Source organism: Trichoderma virens (assembly GCF_000170995.1).
Source record: "Trichoderma virens Gv29-8 chromosome Unknown TRIVIscaffold_2, whole genome shotgun sequence".
NCBI lineage: Eukaryota > Fungi > Ascomycota > Sordariomycetes > Hypocreales > Hypocreaceae > Trichoderma > Trichoderma virens.
This window is the reverse complement of record NW_014013747.1, coordinates 1542868-1564151: the sequence shown is the minus strand read 5'-3', so window position 1 is coordinate 1564151 and position 21284 is coordinate 1542868. Positions and strand designations below refer to the sequence as shown.

General features: G+C 47.0%; 8 protein-coding genes across 8 annotated transcripts; 3 read left to right on the top strand and 5 right to left on the bottom strand.

Annotated features, from left to right (window-relative positions):
- Positions 1-72: 72 nt before the first annotated feature.
- TRIVIDRAFT_86417 (uncharacterized protein) lies at positions 73-927 on the top strand (the record flags this gene model as incomplete). The annotated part of the gene is made up of 4 exons (XM_014105132.1): positions 73-321; positions 374-454; positions 524-693; positions 753-927. 4 exons carry the CDS (start codon positions 73-75, stop codon positions 766-768), a joined length of 516 nt encoding a protein of 171 aa, XP_013960607.1.
- An 834-nt stretch (positions 928-1761) lies between these two features.
- TRIVIDRAFT_55713 (uncharacterized protein) lies at positions 1762-2875 on the top strand (the record flags this gene model as incomplete). The annotated part of the gene is made up of 5 exons (XM_014105131.1): positions 1762-1963; positions 2029-2121; positions 2177-2202; positions 2302-2569; positions 2640-2875. The coding sequence occupies 5 exons, from the start codon at positions 1762-1764 to the stop codon at positions 2873-2875; spliced, it is 825 nt and encodes a 274-aa protein (XP_013960606.1).
- Positions 2876-2938: 63 nt separating this feature from the next.
- Positions 2939-3324, bottom strand: TRIVIDRAFT_35591 (uncharacterized protein; the record flags this gene model as incomplete). Its single annotated transcript, XM_014105130.1, has 2 exons — positions 2939-3064; positions 3130-3324. 2 exons carry the CDS (start codon positions 3322-3324, stop codon positions 2939-2941), a joined length of 321 nt encoding a protein of 106 aa, XP_013960605.1.
- A 330-nt stretch (positions 3325-3654) lies between these two features.
- On the bottom strand, positions 3655-8776 carry TRIVIDRAFT_229355 (uncharacterized protein; the record flags this gene model as incomplete). The annotated part of the gene is made up of 4 exons (XM_014105129.1): positions 3655-6709; positions 6770-7391; positions 7459-8104; positions 8177-8776. The coding sequence occupies 4 exons, from the start codon at positions 8774-8776 to the stop codon at positions 3772-3774; spliced, it is 4806 nt and encodes a 1601-aa protein (XP_013960604.1).
- A 1204-nt stretch (positions 8777-9980) lies between these two features.
- On the bottom strand, positions 9981-10337 carry TRIVIDRAFT_218557 (uncharacterized protein; the record flags this gene model as incomplete). The annotated part of the gene is made up of 1 exon (XM_014105128.1): positions 9981-10337. One exon carries the CDS (start codon positions 10335-10337, stop codon positions 9981-9983), a length of 357 nt encoding a protein of 118 aa, XP_013960603.1.
- A 1301-nt stretch (positions 10338-11638) lies between these two features.
- Positions 11639-13339, bottom strand: TRIVIDRAFT_142751 (uncharacterized protein; the record flags this gene model as incomplete). Its single annotated transcript, XM_014105127.1, has 4 exons — positions 11639-12087; positions 12165-12771; positions 12842-12866; positions 12939-13339. 4 exons carry the CDS (start codon positions 13337-13339, stop codon positions 11639-11641), a joined length of 1482 nt encoding a protein of 493 aa, XP_013960602.1.
- A 2415-nt stretch (positions 13340-15754) lies between these two features.
- On the top strand, positions 15755-18005 carry TRIVIDRAFT_218555 (uncharacterized protein; the record flags this gene model as incomplete). The annotated part of the gene is made up of 3 exons (XM_014105126.1): positions 15755-16359; positions 16426-16631; positions 16705-18005. 3 exons carry the CDS (start codon positions 15755-15757, stop codon positions 18003-18005), a joined length of 2112 nt encoding a protein of 703 aa, XP_013960601.1.
- Positions 18006-19319: 1314 nt separating this feature from the next.
- TRIVIDRAFT_55711 (uncharacterized protein) lies at positions 19320-20527 on the bottom strand (the record flags this gene model as incomplete). Its single annotated transcript, XM_014105125.1, has 3 exons — positions 19320-19982; positions 20065-20194; positions 20250-20527. The coding sequence occupies 3 exons, from the start codon at positions 20525-20527 to the stop codon at positions 19320-19322; spliced, it is 1071 nt and encodes a 356-aa protein (XP_013960600.1).
- Between the last annotated feature and the right edge of the window lie 757 nt (positions 20528-21284).

Here is a 21284-nt window from a genome sequence, read left to right as displayed (position 1 = left end):
ACCCTCAATCGTCGTCATCCCGCCGTCTTCTGGATCCATAGCCGTCACGCAGCCCTTCTCCAGTCGCCCGCCATGTTCTTTCTCTACAATATGGAGCGCAGGGTCACCTTGCACCCGTCCTACTTCGGCCGCAACATGCACGATCTTGTTACTAGCAAGCTGCTGAAGGACGTCGAGGGCACCTGCGCCGGCAGCTACTACATCATCTCCATCATGGACACGTTTGACATCTCCGAGGGTCGCATCTTGCCAGGCAATGGTCTTGCAGAGTTCACGGTTGGATACCGTGCCGTCGTATGGCGGCCATTCAAAGGAGAGACGGTAAGGCGAAATCTGCGCCCGCTGTGGCAAGCAGTTGTCTGACCCTGATCAGGTTGATGCCGTTGTCTACTCCATCAATCCACAGGGTTTCTTCGCCCAGGCTGGCCCACTCAGACTCTTTGTGTCTGCCCATGTGCGTTCTTCTTACCCAAAAATTTTGAATGGCTCGATGTTGGATATTGGCTGATTCACAGTACCACAGCTGATACCCAGCGACATCAAATGGGACCCCAACGCGACGCCCCCGCAGTTTACCAACAACGAAGATACCGTCATCGAGCCGGGCACGCATGTGCGTGTCAAGATTATCGGCACGCGAACAGAGGTCGGCGAGATGTGGGCCATTGGAAGCATCAAGGAGGATTACCTAGGGTATGGCGGATGACTGTGGGAAGGCGCGCGTATATTTGTCTGCTAACACTGCGTAACAGATGCCTCCAGGATTAAAGGATTATAAACATCCATCCACCCATCCCTCAAGCCCCATCACGATTGAGCACAGGAACGAACGCCTCTGCGCTCCCATGTGGCCTAAACAACGAGCGCCAAATCATTGGAGTCGTATGATCAGCTCGGCAATAGGGCTTGAGTTTTTCGCCGGAATTCAGATATAGGAGTTGGGTGACACCCCCTTTCTGAAAACCAAACGAAAAGAAATTCAGATACGCGTGCTTGATGATACTTTTTATTTTCGATAGAACAACGGATGGGGAGTCTTGCCCCCACACAGATTAGATTCCAAGATTGGACTCAGTTATAGTCAACGGATGTTTCTTTGTTTTTCTCGCTGGAGTATGCGAATGGTAAAAATACGAAAAAATGGAATCAGAATCGTTTTGTATGTAAATATTGGCCCAATCTAGTAAATCAATGGACAGCACGGGTTGTGCTTGCTTTTTGCCTGTATCTCCACATTGACACGGCTCTATTCCCAGGTACATGGTACTACTATGATGATTAGGCAAATAAGCAGCTCCGTCCATCAGCAATTAGCCCAATCGTAGCACGATTCGCTTCTTCATTTGACCGAGACGGTTTTGCTATTCCCGTGTTTCTTGTGCTTCCCCCCACGCCATCTTGGCATCTCCGCCACTCTCCCCGCACTCTTCCTATGATACCCGACCTCACACTGGGCCCATCAGAGGAGAGACCCATGACCTTCGCATAGTGTAAGTGCAATTCATCCCAAATCTCCCGGAACATGACACTACCAGTACGAGAGGGCCATCTCTAAGTGCTTGTCCAATCATCGACTACAAGCCAGAAACGAGCTGCTCCGCCGGCTTCTTGCGTATTCCCCTTTGCACCCCTCCAATTCATTGACACTGACCCAATTCTTCCCCTGGAGCGACGGCAGGCATGAATTCATTCTTCTTAAGAACCGCTACATCCCGCTTAAGACTCCAGAGCAGATCAGCTTTTCAATCTAAAATACCCAGAATGTCATACATCGGAGCGGGAGTTGCACCGGGAGGCGCGCAGGCGACGGTGCGCGAGGGCAACAAGCTCAAGGCGCTGTTTGACGCGAACAAGCCTGCCCTGGGCGGCTGGCAGATGCTTCCAGGGGCGACCATCTCGAGGCTTCTGGCGCAATCTGGCGTGGATTGGGTGCTGGTGGATTGTGAGCACGGAGGCATGGACGGTGCGTTACATGTGCATTGATATGAGTCAATGGAGTGAGCTGACAAAGCGATGCTGGCTTGACAGATCGCGCCATGCATGAGGCAGTTCCCGCCATTGCGGCACTGGGAGTGTCCCCTATTGTTAGAATCCCGGGCATGGAGCCTTGGATGGTGAAGCGTAGGTGTTTTGCACCTCCTTTCTCAGAGTGACGCTAACTTTGACGATCACTCAGGTGCCTTGGACACTGGAGCTCATGGTGTATGTGTCTCATCTACTTTCCTACAGCTAAGAAACCTAGCTTAGAACAGCCGGATTGGATGCTGATGCAAGACTGAATACTGATACAACAAATCACAGGTCCTTGTCCCGCTCCTGCGTACCGTGAAGGAGGCCGAAGACCTCGTCCAGGCCGCCAAGTTCCCTCCTTGGGGAAAGCGAGGCTTTGGATCCCCTTATTCCGCCAAGCAATTCGGGCCCACCATCAGCTCTCTCGACTACCTCAACCAGGCCAATGAGTCTGTTTTGACTATGGTCCAAATCGAGACCAAGGAGGCTCTCGATGCAGTAGATGAAATCGCTGCTGTTGAGGGAATCGATGTGCTGTTTGTAGGCCCATTTGATCTAGGTAAGATAGCCTCCAAGGATTACTAATAACCATCACTATGATTCAGCTGTTAATGTACAAACACCTCTAGGTAACAACATCGGCCACCGCATCACTCCCGCAGGCATCCCCCAAGAACTCGATGATGCCCTGGTCAAGATCCAGGCCGCCGCCAAAAAGGCCGGCAAGAAGAGCGGCATCTACACACTCAGCCCAGCCCACGCCAAGAAGTGCCAGGAGCAAGGCTTTGACATGGTCCACGTAGTCACGGACTATATGGGCATCGAGGACATCGCCAAGCAGTCTCTCACTGAGGCTCGGAGCTAGAATAAGACAAGCAGAAGCAAATATTTTCTCCGTTGAATCAAGGGTAGATTAGAAATCATAAATCTAGACGCCTTCGACTTGGTCCATCTTGGCCTCGACTTGCTCTGTCGTGAATCGGTGCATCAGCTTGATGGCCTTTCCGACTTTGTTGATGTCCTCTTCGGGAGTGTCTGATTTGCTTATGTGTATCTGTTCACAGGGCGTTAGGCCCCTCCCATTGCTTGGCGTCATTAACTAAACGGCATGGTACTCACAACAGGAATATCGAAGTCATATAAATTTTTCCAATGCTTAAACTCCGGCTTTGCTAAATCTACCTCTGTGTACTGAAAGGGCCGCTTATCCCAGACATCAGAGAGCACGCCCTTGGCCTGCGTGCAGAGGCCGCAGGTATCTCTGGAGAACAAAGTAATCCTGCAGGCCTGCAGGAGACGTCTAGTCACAAACATCCTCAGCTTTGTGATGATTTATTTACATGCAGTCTGGCAGATGATATATTAGGAAGTTTCATCATAGAGACGAATTTCGGAGTCTTTGTTTATGAGTGTCTCGTATTGAGATGCTATTTTGCTAGGGGTGATTAGATGACTCAGCCGGCATAAGCCCGGCTGTATACTAGTCTAGTATACTGGTATACAACGCCGAAGTGTGGTTTAACATGGATGTAAACTGCAACATAGGTACATTGCTTAGGTAGGAATAGATCTGGGGCACAAGGAGTTGTTCGCCATACTCCTCCGATGCATTTAATTGATCAATATAAAAAGAGTCAGTCGATTCTATATGTCAAGTTTTATCATTTCTCGTTGAAAAACAACCCTCACCTCAAATTATGAGCCAATCAAATCTGGGGGAAGAAAACCCTTAGATACATCATTGTTATAAGTTCAAGCCTCCTATATCCCTTCTACTTTATTCTCCATTTCCACCTCCCAAAACTTCCTGTATCTCTCAACAGCCCCTCGGCCGTGCTCCTCAAATACTGTCTGGACCCATTCTTCATCAGGCTGCTCTTGCAAATGACAGTCGGGCGTCGCACCAGCTTCAAGAAGGATCTCGACAATGTCCCAATAACCGCTGATAACAGCCCCGTTCAATGGACTTCTGTACTTTCCGGAGCGAGCATTAACATCGGCTTTTCTATCCAACAGTAATCTTACTGATAGAGTCTGGCCCGAATACGCAGCAGCCTGGAGAGCTGAGCCAAAGGCACCGCCTTGCGCATTCACGTTGATATCAGGGCACTGGTCGAGAAGGTACTTTGTTTTGTTAGATTTGAAATTGGCATCTGTACAGCTCCAGCACACCGTTTCGATATCCTTATGCCTATCGTCGTGCTTTGCCGCACATGCCACGTGAAGCGCAGAGCCCAACCTCTCGTTCATTGCGTTAGCATCTATGCTGTGCTCAAGTAAAACATCGACTCCCTTACGCCATTCTTGCATGGCAACTTTATCTTCCAGAGCATTATCATGATTAATACTCATCATAGTATGTAGGGCACTGCCATATTCTTCATGCATATGATTGACATCTATGCCGTCCTGGCCAAGCAAAAGCCGAAGCACATTGTCGTTGTCATTTAAATACTTCGAAGTTTTGCAGAGAGCGGCCGAATGCCAAGCAGCGCAATCTTGGAGATGCACATCTGCACCACGTACGAGCAGCAGTTGCGCCAACTCAGAGTCGCCCCTGCAAGCAGCTGAAAGGGCTGTCCCATATTTACCGCCTTGCGCATTTACATCAGCACCGCGGTCGAGAAGCAATCGCACCACTTCCATGTTAGCCTTCCGCAGATTAGTATATTTGGGTTCGCAGGCAACCATGAGCGCTGTTCCATGCTCTTCAGTTTGTGCATTTACATCAGCGCCACGATCTAGCAGCAGCCGCACCCGCTTTGCGTAACTCCAGGTACAAGCAGCCATGAGTGCTGTTCCATGCCTGCCGCCTCTCGCATTGACATCCGCACCGTTTTCGAGGAGCAAGAGGACTGGCACACTTTCTTCACGAAGGCAAGCAGTCTGTAGCGCGGTTCCGCACTCTCCACTTTGCTGGTTGACCTCGGCACCATTATTTATAAGCATCTCCATTATCTGTAGCTTTGCCGGTTCATACCAAACACCCGTCCGACCGGCGGCAGCTTGCAATGATGTGCTGAATTGACTACCACCTTCGGCGTTGACATCAGCACCATGGTCGAGCAGGAATCGTACTGCCTCAATCGTCCCCTCGCGACAAGCAACCTGTAGCGCTGTTCCCCACCGGTCGCCGCCCGGCTGGTCGACTTTGGCGCCGTGATCAAGGAGGAGCTTCATCACTTGAATTGCTTCATCGGGAAAATGTGATGCTGCAGCCGCATGAAGTGCTGTCCCATATTCCCCCCCTGGAATGCTCGCGTCGGCGCCATGCTCAATAAGAAGTTGTACAACCTTCATTTCTCGCCCAATTCTCCCTCGATCACGTAGCCCGGTCGAGCACGCAGCCTGTAGTGCTGTGGCATACCTTCCACCACGAATGTTGGGGTCTGCGCCGCGTTCTAATAGTGTTCTAATGAAGTAGTGACTGAGATCTGCGTGCCCGCTAATTAGAGTACATGCTGCGTGAAGCGGCGTGCCGAGCTTCTCATTCAACGCATTCACGTCAGCACCTCTCTCTAGCAGTAGGTCAAAGTGGCCTTTATTATTGTCCGTTATTGCCTTGTGAAGCGCTGTCCCATGATATTCATCCTGCATATCTATGTTTGCGCCTTTGTTGAGGAGAAAGTTCGTAAGGTGTTGGAAGCGGGCCAAGGGACTTACGCTTGTAAGTAAACTTGGGTGAGAGTCAATATTGGCCCCACGGTTCAAAAGGATCTCCAAAATGTTGATGCGCCCGCCCTTTACAGCCGCACACAGAGCTGAATTCAAGCTACTGCAATGCACATCAAGTTTGGCGCCCTTTGCAAGAAAAAAACACACGAGGTCTGTATCTCCTCCAAAAGCTGCATGTTGAAGTCCGAAATCCAAATCCTCTTGCGTCATATATTTATTTGCTCCAAGCCTTTGAGAGACCAGCATCTCAGTTAATTGACGGAGGCCGCATTCAGCAGTATAACAATATGGTCTAATCGGTATGTAATTAGGGAACCTTCCACGACTTTCGTCTAGACTGAGCAGAGTGAGCAAGCTTTGGCTGCGGGCAGCAAGTGCGAGTACCACGTCTTGTACATCTTTGACCGACCATGATGCACGTGGAATCTTCTTGAGATGAAGTCTCCAGTTGGCGGACGCGTAACTTGCCAAGGGATAAAGATTTTTGATATAGTGGCTCATGTCATCATAAGTATGTGTGTGTTGGCCACCTCCAGTGCTTAAACATGTGAGGTAGGCGAGGCAAGAACGCACAATATGCATATGAGCGTTAACTTCTGTAAATGAGAAGGCCGAAGCAGTGCTTCGTCTTCGTATTCTATCAGAAGTCAAATATTCCTTGACAGAAAAATGGACCAGACGAACGCGAGAGCCAAATATGCTCGTCTGAGAGATGATTAAACCAGAGAAATATTTGAGTACATCCGTAGGAGAGAAAAGGCGGTCCTCCTCATCGAAGGCAATATCGTTATCTGGGTCAATAATGAATATTTCAGAGAGTTGTTCAACAGATAACACTCCTTTTGAGAAAGCAAGCCACTTCAGCGAATTTGTAACCCTGGGCTGAAACTTGGCATCTATACTTTCGAGAATTCGATTATAGGTTGCATCAAGCCCTGTAGGGAGTTCTTGGAGAGCCTTCTCGATATCTGGTTTAGTTGAGAGCATTTTAAGTGTCTCAAGTTGAAACCAAACATATTGAAACCTTTAAATGAGCCGTTAACACCTCCCTTCAAAAAAATGCTAAACTTCATTAATAACTTACATGCAATCTGCCTTTTCAACAAGCAACCTTCTCGCCTTTTCCTTTGTGCTCTGAGACCAAGACGCGAAACTATCATTCGCCAGTTTCGAGTCGATGTAACAACGGATATCGTTGTTGAGGACCATCTGATAGGCTAATAGATCGATACTAGTTCTTGACGGTGCCAATAAAAGAGTGCGTATCTTAAGATCGATATCTTGTTCCTTGCGGCTTGTTAAAAAAACATGGAGAGGTTCGGGTGCGTTTAAGAGGATATTTTGTAGACTTTTCAGAAGTCTTTCTCTTTCCCCGCCAAGAATGGGACACTCATCCAGACCGTCAACAACAACATATACAGCAGAGAGCTCTGAAATAGAGGCCATAAGCGCTGCCTCGAGAGTTTTGATATCTGGACGCCCGCCTCTTGTTTTATAATCTCTGAAGCGTTTAATTAATGGCGGCGCGTCAGACATGCAAGACCAAATTTGTTTAACAAGCGAAGCAAGCATTCCGCCTACTTCTTGCTTCTTGGCGTCGCTGAAACTAAAATAGTAGTAAGCGATAGCGGTTGAAGGCTGCGATTTATATTTGTCGTTGAGGTAGTTGATAACTGAGGAGCTTAAGACTGATTTCCCTGAGCCCGCTATAGACAGTTAGTGACGGTGGATACATGCTTTCCACCGCTGGGGAAGCAAATGATTCAATCTTACCTTTTCCATGGAGCCATAATAATGACCCATCATTTGTCTCCCAGGCCTTAAATTCTTCACTATCTTTTACTAGCCATTCATTGGTGCCAACTTCATGCATTTCGCGCGCAGTGTTGTAGTTTGACGAAGGATCAATATCGCACAGCCACTTTAGTAGTTCTTCGCGTTCCTTTCGAGCCACTGCACTCTCAGCCGCCTTGCGCGACGCGGCTGTATCTGTTTCAATGGCGGATAAGTGGTTTATGACACTCTGTTGCCGAGTTTCGGCGGCTAAACGTTCTTCAACGAGTTGCATATTTTGCCAAATCTGCTCGATTGCAGTAAATTCTGTATCTCGTTCGCGAACGTCGTTCACTAGTTGGTCCCAATCATTCCACTTAATGGCATCAAGGCCGTGGCGAAAGGCTGAATTATTTGAGTAGTAACAACAGCTTTTAGCTTGAAATCTTAAGATTTGCATATAGAGTTGCTGTAAAGCGGCTTTATACACGCGGTGCGATTGCTGGAACTCTTCATAGCCTCCAGTCCGCGACTCGTAGCACTTAATGTAGAGCGCTTCTCTTATTTGGCTTTGGGCGACAAGGGATGAGATGTATTCTAACCCTTTTACCAGAGAGGCGCTTTGAGTTGATATATTCATGAATAACTGATATTTTCAGGTTAATATTAAGCTATCCTACTCGAGTGCATGGAAAATTGGTGAGGTAGCCTAACTCACAGGTAGCAGAAAGCTGATACCAGCCCAAGCTATCGAGGCGTACTGGTTAAGACTCACAGCCTGGCTGATGTAGCTGTTGGCAGAGCCCACAACTTTTAAGACAAGTTGCGCAGCGTCTCTAATTTTGACTTCGGAGCTGCCTAACTTGAGTTTGGCCGTGTTTTTGTTCACATCGTCCATTTTGCTTTGGAGAATCGCCGACATTCGCTCTCTTATATTCGATTTCGATTTAACAGTCTCGCCCAACCCGGCGACAACGCTTCCTTGTAGCTTTGCCTCATATTCTGCGATTAGCGCACTGTCCTCCTCTCGTAATTTATCGTATGCCAAATTCCAGAGCTCTCGAATCGGAGTATTATCCAATGTAGATGATGTTGCTTGGACTTGAGCGTCTAATTGTTCGATTACTTCGTTCGTTTTGAATTGATCGACCGGGGAGTCATTGATACCAGGCAGCACATTAGCGTTCGGCGTCTCTTGATTGATTTGGTTTGTTTGGGCATCAGCAAGAGAGACAGTATTGGACTGATTTGTGGATGGTCGAGATGATAGACGTGAAAGCCAAGGAAAGCGCTTTCTAATCCACGCTCTCACACCCATTTTGTCGTATTGGATGTAGAGAACTTTCTTGAACTCGTTCAAAATGTCTGTTTTTGTAAGTAAAGAGGGGGCAGAAATTTCTGTAGCCTGATGATGTCTGAAATTGGACACATGATTAGGCACGGCTACACATATATGGAGACCACAACTGCAATGGTCATTGGAGGACAAAGGATGATTTTTGAGTTGCATAAAATAGCACAAGCAGATTATTAAGATGGCACCACCAAGTGCGAATGTATCGAAGGCAACAAAGGCTGGGGAGTGGCCCTTTATTGAACCAGCTGTTACAGCATTGTTGAATTTCTCATCTTCTATATCGAAGGCAATGCTCGACATGTGGTATAAACATTGATATCTGAGAGGTCAATTGCATGTGTTAGAAATCCTCATTGGGTAGCTGTTGACTTGTAACTCTTTGTGTGTGTATGAATATTTTGCTGTACTGCATCATACGTGTTATGAATGAGATTCGCATACTTAGTACTATCTTCGGGTTTCGGTCTAGGCTGAATGCTTCTACTACTGGCACCAATTTCGGGAGCGGAATGACATCCGAGCAAATAACGTTCATCCTTCTGGTCAGATAAGTCTTGATATAATCGTGTAGAGCCTACGAGTATTTTATTATAGCTTTGCTCTATGATCTGCCCTTCGCTGGCTGTGATATCATGCGGTGATTCTCACCTGTTTCAGCATATTGATTTCGTTGGGTTATAAACTCGTTTGGTTACATATAAGCCCTGCTTTCTCATACTCTTAAAGTCATGTATATTGATGAAGAAACTTGAAAAAAAAAATTGGTAAATTGATTTCATTGCAGGAATTCGATCGACCGGGTTGTAAATTGAGAGATTTGGAATTCTAGATATTCTAAATGAAATGTGATTGTGCGTGCTTCCAGGATACGTAAGTCGGTAAAGAAGTGATTTATTCTTATGCAGCATAAATTCATCGATGTAAGGCGCTAGGTTAGAAACCGGAACCGCTCGTAGGAAGCACATAGATTGCAAATGCTGGTTACGTAGGTAGTTGGTATTAATGAGCGTAAAGCTCCCTATGGACGGGCATGGGCCAATCAACGTTTTGCCAATAGCCTTCTACCGACCTGACAATTGCGATGCATGCTTGGGGATGAAAGGTACATGTATGGTGAGGTAGTAGATGACAGCCGTCAGCTCGGTGTTTTCCTGCTCCTCGCCCATCATGCCCGACATCGAGCTCTTCCTTCCTCCTGTTGTTCGGGACTCTTCATTTCCCACCTTTTAATCGCCGCCTTTCGTGCGCGCGTCAGTGGCATTGGGGGTAGCGGCGCCCGCGCAATTGCCTCGAACAACGGCACCCACGCTGGGATATTCTCCAACTCTCGCCGTGCATCGCGCACAGCAATCATAAGTAGAGCCCTGAGCACAAAGTGCGCGTCGTTCCCTGCGAAGTGGAGTAGTTCGCCTGTGAATGGGATGCCGAAGTATTTGAGGAGCTTCTTGAGCGTAGAATCGTGAAATTCCTGGAGTGGATAGCGAGCAGCTTTTGTCGTGTCGATCTCGAAGATTGGATTCATATTAATATTGAGTTTTTGGAGAACAATCCTTTCGCGAGAAATTCCGTGGACGACAAGGATCAATGGGTAGAATGGCCTGAGAAGCTTCTTCAAGCATTCCTCAAGGTTGGAAAGCGGAATGCACCGATGTTTACCGAAACAAAAGCGATTATCGTTGTATGTAAAATACTCGGAATCTTGGATAACCCAATGGCATGGTCGTATAATGTTTGCTTAGGAATCTGCGAATGGCAGAGTAGAGTGACAGAGGTCATGCAGGTGCTTTGTGTGTAGGATTGAGATACCAATGTGGAATTGTATCGGCATACCATCTTGTTCCTTAAGCTCATCGATATCTATACCTACAAGGGTTGCATCTCTAAATCGCGTGTTTGGTGTCTGCGGTAGCCAGGTGGAGAGTGTATGCGGCCAACGTGGAGGTTCCGTCCAGCCAGGTAAGTTTCGTTTGTCGTAGTATCCGAATAACTAGCGTAGAGCCACGGTTCTCTCCCTCAGAAAAACCTGACGCTCAGGTTGAGCTGGAGCCTGTTCCTCTTCTATGATTTCAACTGGTGCAGGCCATTCGGAGGATGCCTCGATGTTTGACATTGCTGAGTTGAGCCTGCCGCTCTCAGCAAAGGACGTAGAGCCACCGTTCAAGTACAGCCTCAAGGTTCTGTGACTGACTCTGAATAACGGCTTCAATGTCCGCTGCCTTGGGTTGCGAAGAAGTTCGATCTGCCGGTCTGCAAGCTATCGTAAAGAATTCGAGCTGCTAAGTGGTAAGCTGCTATCCAAGACTTCTACAAAAGCTGGAGATATCAGGGTATCAAAGGCTCCGATTACTACACCAATGTCCCTTTATCTGGATACAAGCCGATTTGTCTAAGACTGACGGACCCTGGTCATATGGTGGAATACGAATCGTGGAGATCCCCCCAGTGGCCAAAAGCCTGGGTCTGTTAGCAGCATTAGCTCCCGTTCCTTCTAAATACTATGGATATAGGGCTAAACGGTAGTGGGCCTCTTAGCGCGGGTTATTATCTAGTTAACCACCAAAAATGGACTGGAATCGTATAATGGAATCCAGATCTAGAGTCTTGGATTGTAAAGTATAGAATGGAGATACTAAACATGAGGAAAAGGCTTGACGAGACCTGGATTTTCTACTAAATATGTCGTATGTGATGTGAGCAACTACACGATCAACCTATATCCCTAAATCTTTCTGTATGACGATTTAAACTTCATGTCTCTTTGATACAGTTGCAAAGACCTTGTTCACTGGCCGCATAGGCCGAGAGTTGTATCTATATCTAATGCTAGTGCCGACGACGTTTAGTAGGCCGTTCTTGATCTTCGTCCGAGTCAGTGACAGCTCTCTGCCTCTCAAAATCCCCGGTTCCAGTTTTAAAGTCTTTCTCAAAATTCTTCATCGGTTCAAGAGCGATGTTAATATGATGAGCTTTGATTAATGAACTCTCACTCAATGCTAGCGAGTATGCCAGTCGCACTACGTTCTTAATCTGCCGACCATTCAGTTCCTCGTCGGCAATCCGATCTAGCGTGCCATCGGCCTTTAGAGAATCCACGCTTTCTGCAGAAGAACGGGATAGGAAGAGGTGCCATAAGCTTTGACGGCTAGTTCGAGATAGTTTCGGGTAGTGAATTGCGAGGTGGATGCGTGATTTGATGGCGCTGTCGAAGTGGCTAACACGATTGGTTGTAAGGAATAGAATGCCTTCGTAGTATTCCAGCACGCGCAAAAAGACTGTTAATATCGTTAGCTTAGTTGCTTTTTGAGTCCCACAAGGGGTTGATGGTCAAGATCATTATGACTGCGCTAACCTGACACGATACTATTGTGCTCGAGATCTGTAGCCTTGCGCTGAGTGAGAAAGACGTCAGCCTCATCCAAGAGAGCCACGGCCTTCCACTTTTCTGAAAAGCGAAGAGCAGCCATCAGCCCCTTTTCCACTGACTCTGCTGTCGTCCCGAGACTTGAGGCATCCAGACGTAATAGCGGCCTGCGGGTGTTATCCGCCACACTCTCCGCTGTAAGTGTCTTACCCACGCCCGGTTCGCCGTGCAAGAGAAAAACAATGCCCTTGCCCTTGCCTCGAATGACGTCGTCGAATTTCAGCTCCTCGTGGCTGTGGATCTGCACTAGCGATTGGATCTGCTTCTTGAGTTGGGTACCTAGGATGAGTGAATCGAAAGCCATCTCGTTAAATACAACCTCATCAATAAGGTCGACTCTGAAATAGCCCCACTTCTTATTGCCAAGTGAGTATCCGGTAACCTGACTGTTACATATCGTATATTCATCATCGCTCATGCGCAGATGGTCGCCTTTTTCTGGGTTGAAGAATTTATTACGAGCAGGGATGTACAACTTCTCTGCTGGCCGTGCTTGGGAGAAGGCCTTAGGGTCAATGATAATGCGGCCGTTGACCTAGGTGGGCACATAAATTAGATATAATTCTCTGAGAAGACGTGAAATAGAGGCCAAGAGCCTATAGAACCGTTGGAGTACGTACCATTGTCGACCTGGTCGTCGTTGACCTGGCCGAATAAGAGTCTTCGTCCTCACTCATGAGGAGGCTTTTGTTATCGTCTAACAATTCGGCTATACCGTTGTACTGGCGGTAGTGCGAGCTGTAGAGACGACAGAATTTCTTGCCTCGCTCCAGCAGCTGCGCGTGGATACGTGTTGCTTCCGGATGGTATTTCAATGGGAATATTGGTAGAGTGTGAAGCCGGCGGATACCATTAAACTGGTCGATCGTCAACTCAACTTCATACTCTCTGAACTTGTCACCATCTGAAACGATACAAAGCGCTTTGATAGACCAAATGAGCTCGAAAGTAGAGATAAACCCTCCTTTATATTCCATTGAAATGAGCCGATAGATCCGTTCATCTTCGTGGCTTTTGGCCGATACATAGATAAGATCACCCGGTCGAAAGGCCATCCAGAGGTATTGGTGATCCAACGACTCTGTGCCCCTATCCACAATCATATTATCACGGTATAAAGAGATCTGAGCGGCCAGCTCCCAGCACATGTATTTCATGAGAAATAAGACATGCTTCACGGCGGTTTGGTCCTCGAGATTCGCGCAGTATTTCCGGAACTCATCGCGATAGTGAAATAGGCATCGAGGCTCCCCTATAATGAGCAAATGTTTAAGATGTATTTGGCTGTTTTTATAGGCCGGCACGAGGGCCTTGAGCGCGGCCTTCATGTATGGCGACTTGATCACCAGCTCCTTGCGTCCAGGCGACTGGTCTTTATTAAAATATTGGGTCAGAACTAGTGCAGTGGGGAACGAGCGTTCTTTTTCGACCTTGAGATTCTTCGTAGATTCCGCTTCCAATACTATTTTATCGCCTTTTGAATTGTAGATGGAGTTGAATCGCTTGAGCTCACAGTCGATACCGGACCCTTCCGTCACAATAGTACCCGGAGAAACCCCTTTCTCGACAAAAAAGTCCTGGTCAAGAGAATCCAGGTTATTATTTGTATCTCCGGAAGAGTCCAGAAAAGAGTTAAAGTCATCCATGGTACAAAGATTGAGGGGAGTTGATTCTTGGGCTCGTGGTTACAACAGTGACAAAATAGCACTGAAAAGTAAACCTTCTGGCCACGTATATGAATAAAGAACATGGGGAATGGTATCTGAACAACGGGGCTGACGGAACTGGTGAGATGACCTGGTTTAAGTACTTATCCCATGGCGAACAGGAGGTATAGGCTGAGGCTCATGTGCAACCTTTGCCAATTTTCATGTTCATAGTACGCGATCAGGGAAGCATTCTGGTGTCTACAGTAGGTAGAAGTGACAAAGGCAGTGCAACATAACGAATGTTCTAATAGGAGCGAGATGTAAAAACGTACAGGCGGTCCACATAGCACGATGGGGTCGCGAACCAGTTAAACGCCTTCAAAATACCCAGTTGTTTGTAGATTGGTGATATGCTCTTCGTGGATATACATTGTTGCATAATAAGCCCGCACACCGCCGTTGCGACATGGCTGCATATTGAGAAACGAGGCTGCAATCCAACTGGCGGTGACTCAAGCTGCATGTGCTTTATCCCCATTCTTTGACTCGGCTGCATTGTCTGCACGCATATACCCAAGGCTCGATGTACCGTCCCATGGGATCACAGCCAAAGCCGTGCCATTCGCGTGGTGCAGGTGAGCTGCGTTGACTAAAGCCAAAAGGCCGAATGGTCCATCCTTTTTTGGCTCGTTCAGCCATCTGTCGAGAGTAAAAGTGTTTCTCTTGCCCTGCCTGTCGGCTCCAGTGTTAACAGAAAGTTGGATACTGCCAGATTGATCTCTTTCTACACATGATCCGTGTTTATGCTCGAGTTTAAAATCAGGGTGGCTGGGAGCCTTCAGTGTGGTACCGGTTAGCTTCTTTATTCCTCGTGAGCTTACAGCTTGCAGGTGTGCTGGAGCTCTCTCCGTGACTACATGCATGCATTGATGTGCAGCTGGGTTGTATCCGGTACAAGGTACATATATACATCGTACCATGTTTTTAATCTCGAATTGCTTACCGGAGTGGTCATACTGCTAAGTGATGTAGATAATGAAATTTATTGCTGTCAAGATGAATGAGATGTGTATTTCGATGCAGAGCAAGCACCAATTCGTTTGCGCTTAAGAGTAAAGGTCTACTCCATTTACATTACTTGTCCTGAGGACGCTTTGTGGAATATATACTGATTGAGTTCATGAGGGCCAAAGCAGCTTCTATCTGTGAAACTTTTTAGACTATTTTGGCACTTTTCCTTTTGTCGAACCTCCGGCACGTCTTGGACCAAGCTTTTACCTTCACCTTGCGCGTCGTTGATGCGGGAACTTTCAGTCCTACAACGATTTCTTTGAGTGGATAAAGTACTAGGTACTGGGCATGGTATCGCAGATACTATTGCGTGTTCTAGGACAAACAATCTGCGGCACGCTCCTAGCTTAGACCCACCCCAGCAAGGCCTTTCCAGCCCTTTTTAGAACTTTTCTTCTCCGCCATCCATGGACCTAGTACGTGGCAGACGCCTATTAACTCGCAAACAAGGCGTCCAGCCATGCTATGCAGGAAGGATGCTTGTGCTAAGTGTAGCCCGTGAGGCTGGACGCAAAAGACTGGGGAGAACTTTTACGCACTTTTCAGACCTTTTGGTTTTTTATGGTCCTCTGCCGGGCTAAATAACCCAACTTGGCCAATTCGTAACAGAGCCCACCCTTGTTCGAGGTGGCGTATATATATATATATATATATATCTATACCTTCCATTACTTTTACTATAAGATATCGTTGGTAGTATCTAGAACCATTCATTACAGCCCCCAGAAGCGTTCATACCACGTCATTATCAGAAAGTTCTATCCTATCAACCAGTATTACGGCGCTATTTGTGGCATGATGGCACCGCAAGGCTCAGAGAAGGGTCAGCAGAATGAGTTCAGTGCCCCTTGGCCACAACACTCCCAACTGCAGATGAGCCCTGGTGATGCTTTTGGTACATTCTCCAGCCTGGGATTAGATACATTCGCAGATTCAGTATTCGGCGGATATAATACGGCCATATCTGGAGCTCACCGTCAATACCCGTCGACTACTAATCGTTACCAGCACTTAGACCTAGCTCATTCATTGAGCTCGGACTATGTAACCACAGACACGGCGGCTCTTTCATCCCTCCAATCCTCTCATTCGCGAAATGAAATCACAATACCTGCCTTGTCCAATATACAACATGGTTCAGATGGGCCCTCAATTGCTCCTAGGTCATCATCCGTGACCACTACCGCAACCGCAGAGAGAGACCACGATACATCCTTGGGTGTTCCATCAACCCTACATGACCCCATGATGCCTTTAGCTCAACGCAGGTCTCGTGCAAGGAAGCCAGCTTCTGAAGAGTGGGAGAGTCATAAAAGAACCATTGAGCACTTGTATATTAAACAAAATCTTTCTCTCATAGAGACTATGAAAGAAATGAAGGCAACGCATCAGTTTTACGCAACGTGAGTGCCATGCTACCACCTTCGGTATGCCAAGAATTACAAAATATCAATCTAACAGGCGTTTAGAGAGAAAATGTATAAAGATATGTTTAAGCAGTGGAAGTGGTCTAAGAACTTGCCAAGGGATATGGCCCTTGGCATGCTCAACAAGGCTAAACGGAGGCAGCCCAAACAATCCATCTTTCAATGGGGTAACCAAACATGGACTGTCGACCGGATCAAGAAAACACATGGCAAATTGGCCGATCAACCGGATCCCAATAGTTTGGCAGGTCAGTTGTCCCCCGTACTCCCACAGATTGCAAAATCCAATCAGGAATCACGCAAATTAACGGCACATGCAAGACTGTCCCACGCCCCAAGGCGTGATTTGTGAGACCCCACGAGAAATTGAGCCCCCCCAAAGCCTGAGTGCTTTGGAGACTGCGCAAGAAAAAGGTAGCGACCATGAACCAGCTGGTACTCATGCTCCCGGAAGTGTAGGCGGACCTATTGACGAGGGGCCATTCCGTCTAAGATTGAACCAGTCCTCTATCGCAGATCTCTCCTCCTTTGTAAAAAAGGCTTTGGAAGCTGATAAAGATGGAGACGAAGAAGAAGCAGAGTGGGGACTTAGGGATGCGTTGTCCTGCTCTAGCCGTCTGCTATCACCCACCCATCAGGGCACGGTAAATATCGGCTATATACTTGCTGACTTCTATGCCAGCAAGGAAAATTTTGTTGGTGCCTATGATATTCTCAATTGGATGACCAATAAGCACCTTGGAGGTCTTGAGGAAAATGTCGATAAGGCCTTAGAACATATGTTCCACACTATTTCTTTTCTTCGCCGCTGGCTAAGAAATAAGGAAGCCGAGCTGCTAATCTATCGTCTACTGAAGAGCTTAAAAGATTCAGAGAGGTATCCCGTTATACCTTTAATCTCTACCGGACTTGAGACTGTTTCTGATGAGATGATTGGGGAGTTGCTATCTTCGGTTGATGAGAAAAGGCTCACTCTTTTCCTATATGTCCTACAAGATCTTGCCAGAGATTCTCAAAATCACAAATTTCTCCAAGATCTTATGCCGCAAATAATAGAGAGATGCGACGGCTTCCAGCAAACAAATAGCAATCTGGCTATTCACTCCAGATGCATCTTATCAGAGATTCTGGTAGATGGTGGGCAATACGAGAGAGCCTGCAGTATACTGGCAGGTAGTGGGCGCTCCTTAAAGGACAAAGTGGATTCCAAATCTCTGTTGGAATTCTCGACGCTAAAATTGGTTCAACGCATAGCCGTCATATTTCTGAAAGCAAAAGATCCAGAGATGTATGATAAGGTGATAAAGCGAGTGGTAACAGTATTCGACACAGACTTCGCCGCCGAGAGAAAGGGTCATCACAGTATAATGCTAATTGACTTTCTCATCTCTACAACATTTGAGGTCCAGAAAAGATGCGAATGGGAGCGAATCTGCCCTTGGATTGAGCGAGCTCTTTCTCTGGCTTACTCTCTACTTGGTCGACAGCACCCACAAACGAAGCGAATAGAAGAAATGCTTGAGTCCCACAACATTGAGCAATTGTTCTTGATGGAAACTATGCGCAGCTTTCAAGAATACCTTCTTACTTTAAATAGGCCTAGCGCTTCGTTTGCATGGTGAGCAATAGGCAACACAATTTAAACTGGCTTCACAGCTAGAAATACTGAATTGTTCCAACCCGGCACTTAATGGTGGATTTAACAGATACATACTATGGACAAAGTATACATGGGTAGACTTTCATTGCATAAGGTATAAATACTAGTTAGTCGCGGGCTGTTGCCGCTGTTTGCTAAGTAGCGCGAAAATACACTCCACGCTGTAGTCATGTGTAGAAGAGTTGCTGTTAAAGCGAATCAGGGGACCCAGGCTTTGCGCGAAGCCGAATACATATGAAGAAAAGAAAGTGTATCGAGCACGGATGTTCCAACCGAGGTCCATGGAGGCAGGGTAAGGCTCTTGCGTCAAAGTGCGTCGCGCAACTACCTTCTGCTCCGTGGAAATAGTCTCATCTCGAAATGCAAGATCCCGAAGATCGCGGTAACCATGGCACTGCAATCTGGCTCTCCTACATTGCCCGCAGGCCTCAGGATGGAGGTCACACTGGTATGCTGAGTTAGTAATGCAGGAATGAGTGGATAGGTTAAAGGGGCCATACGCGGATCTTCCTCTTTCGGCACGGGAGACAACTTCTAGATGGTTGACCACGAAAAACCATCGTATTCTGCGGGTACAACACGGCTCACGTTGCTGGTTCTCCTACCGATGAGGATTAAGCCAATTCAGCAGGCAGGATTCTACCAAGGGTTTCCCCGAAGCTGTATGTGCACGAAATTATGACTCGGGCACCATAATTATGGGGAAATTTGGTCCGTTTGAACTTGAATGTTCAATGTCAACCCACAATATGTATTTTCCAGTTCATTTAACGGCAGCGTCACTCGCCCATGTATCCGCATTGATATTGCCACAATCCTTTGTCGCTGGGCCGCTGCCTCCGGAACTAGCCTAGCATAGCCTGGTGTGCTTAAAAGAATCTCTTCAGTTTCAGACCCTTCTCTGGCTGACCCCACCAGCTCTACGAGTTGCATGTGGTGCCAGATGCTCAACGAATCTTACGTCGTTGGAAATGATGGTATGATGGGGCCGCGGCACCTGCTGGGACTCCAGTGTCAAACAGGAAAAAGGACTAATTGTATAGACGGCAATTGTCTTCTAACAATCAGAGACACGCCATCATAGCGCAACCCCATTCATAGTCCGCTGGTTTTCCGAAAGTTACCAAACGCAATGAGATTCAACAGGGAATATCTTACTTGTACGCTGGCATCCAGCATCAAGCTTACTCTTTGATACAATCGATGATTGACTCAACCACTTGTGTAGTTCTAATTACATTCAATTTTGAAATTGTAACAAGCTAAGCTGTCAGAGTTACAAGGTATAGACAAGCTTCGCCCCTCTCACATTTCCATATCTACATTCCTCGATGCCTTTGAGCGCACCGGCAAGCCCACCTCCGGTCGCGTTAACTGACTGCCGCGCAGGTTTCAGCTTCCCATCTGCTAACAGCTCCCTGCTCAAGTCGAAGAAAGCTGTCCCGAACTCGTATTCTTCGTGATTTGCTTCAGAAACTGCACCGAACTCTTCAGTGCGCTCACCTAGGCACATCCATGCCACTGAGGTCCTGACATTGATATTGGAATTGATCGCCATGATATCCTTGGGATTTATAGGCAGGAGTGAGCTGTAATCAGATTTCTCGTTGGTGGATAAGGCACGTGCACAAATGCTCGCCGTAGCTGGGTTAGCAACACACTCCCATGCAAGACGTAACTGCCCTTGCGTAAATTCGCGGATATCGGCGATACAGCGCTCAGCGTCTGTGTAATCGAAAACCACATCGACACCAAGAGAATTCACATACGCGAAGTTTTGGGGGGAGCAGGTTGTCACAATGGTGAAGCCAGACAACTTAGCGTATTGTATTCCTAGAATGCCCGTGGCTGTCGCTCCGCCATATATCAATATAGTCGCCGACTCGCTAATCGGTTTGGCTGGTAAAGGTAGTTTCAGAGATCGATAAAGACCTTGGGCCTGTGATGTGTTAACAAAGGGTAAGTGGTGTGTCAAAGGGTTTTCTCGATATTAAGAAATGTGCTGGATACAAATAACGTACTACAGTGGCAATACCCAGTCCCAGACTAGCAGCCTCTTCATCACTGATGGCAGCCGGAATCTTGAACGCAACACCAGCCTTTACGACTATGTATTCGCCAAAGGTACCATTTTCAGGCTGAACCTTATTCCTTTTGACAATGTCAGCTACAATGCGATGCCGTGGCAGGTTGGAAAACTACTTACGCACCATGGGCTAATCCCGCAATTCGATCGCCCTTTTTGAATGGCTTGGTTAAATTAGGTCCAACTGCCTCCACAACACCAGCATAGTCACAACCAACAGTTGTACCAGCGAGCCCTTGATCGAAATCTATGAGTTTCCAGTCTATCGGGTTCACTGCAACTGCAGTAGTGCGAACGAGTGAGTAGTCTTCACGAAGCTTGGGCAGAGGCACTTCCTTGATGACAGCTTTGCCCTGAGATTCGACCTGAATAGCATTGATGGTGGCAGGTAGAGACATATTGAAAAAATTGTAAGTATGTTGCGTAGTTAGAGCACTTGGAACTGGAATCTGTGAATCTGCGGTGTAGACCTAGCTGCTAAACGGCTTCCAGGTTTATATATCTGTAAAACTGATAGCTAGCAGTTGGAACATGTAAGAGACATTTACAATGATTTATAATTCTGTTATTCAAGATTTCCAGCTATGGACCATAGGTACGCTATATCAAGCCTTGGCAAGGGTGTCTGTACAGCTAGAAATTGCACTTGCTTAGAGGGGCATGGTCAAAACTCTACCCTGGTGTCACTACTTCGGAGTAGGTGCATATAAAAAGAAGTCAGTGGCAAATTTAAGCGAAATGTGAAGAGCGTTGCTGTTTAATCAGCTCCAAATATGTCGACCATCCGAAGCTGGTAATACCAGATATTCTGTGAACCAAAGACTTGTGGGGATTTCCAAACTAACAATATCCACAAACGGCGGAACGCTAGCTGAATTAGGAGTCTCGCGTATTTAATGCAAGAGACAATGAAGACAAACTCCGGATACTGCTAGATTAAGTCCGAAGATATGATTTAAAAAAAGAAAATTAAAAAAAAAAAAATCACAGCAGCCTTAAAAACTATGTGTACACGGCATGGTACCTTTCCGGAGTTACTGCCATAGTTTGGTTGCCTTCTTGGCTTGAACGTGATCTGTATTATTAAAGCTTATTCTCAGAGTAATTGGAATAGTTAGTTCATTATTCATCAGTAACGATATCAAACTTGGCGAC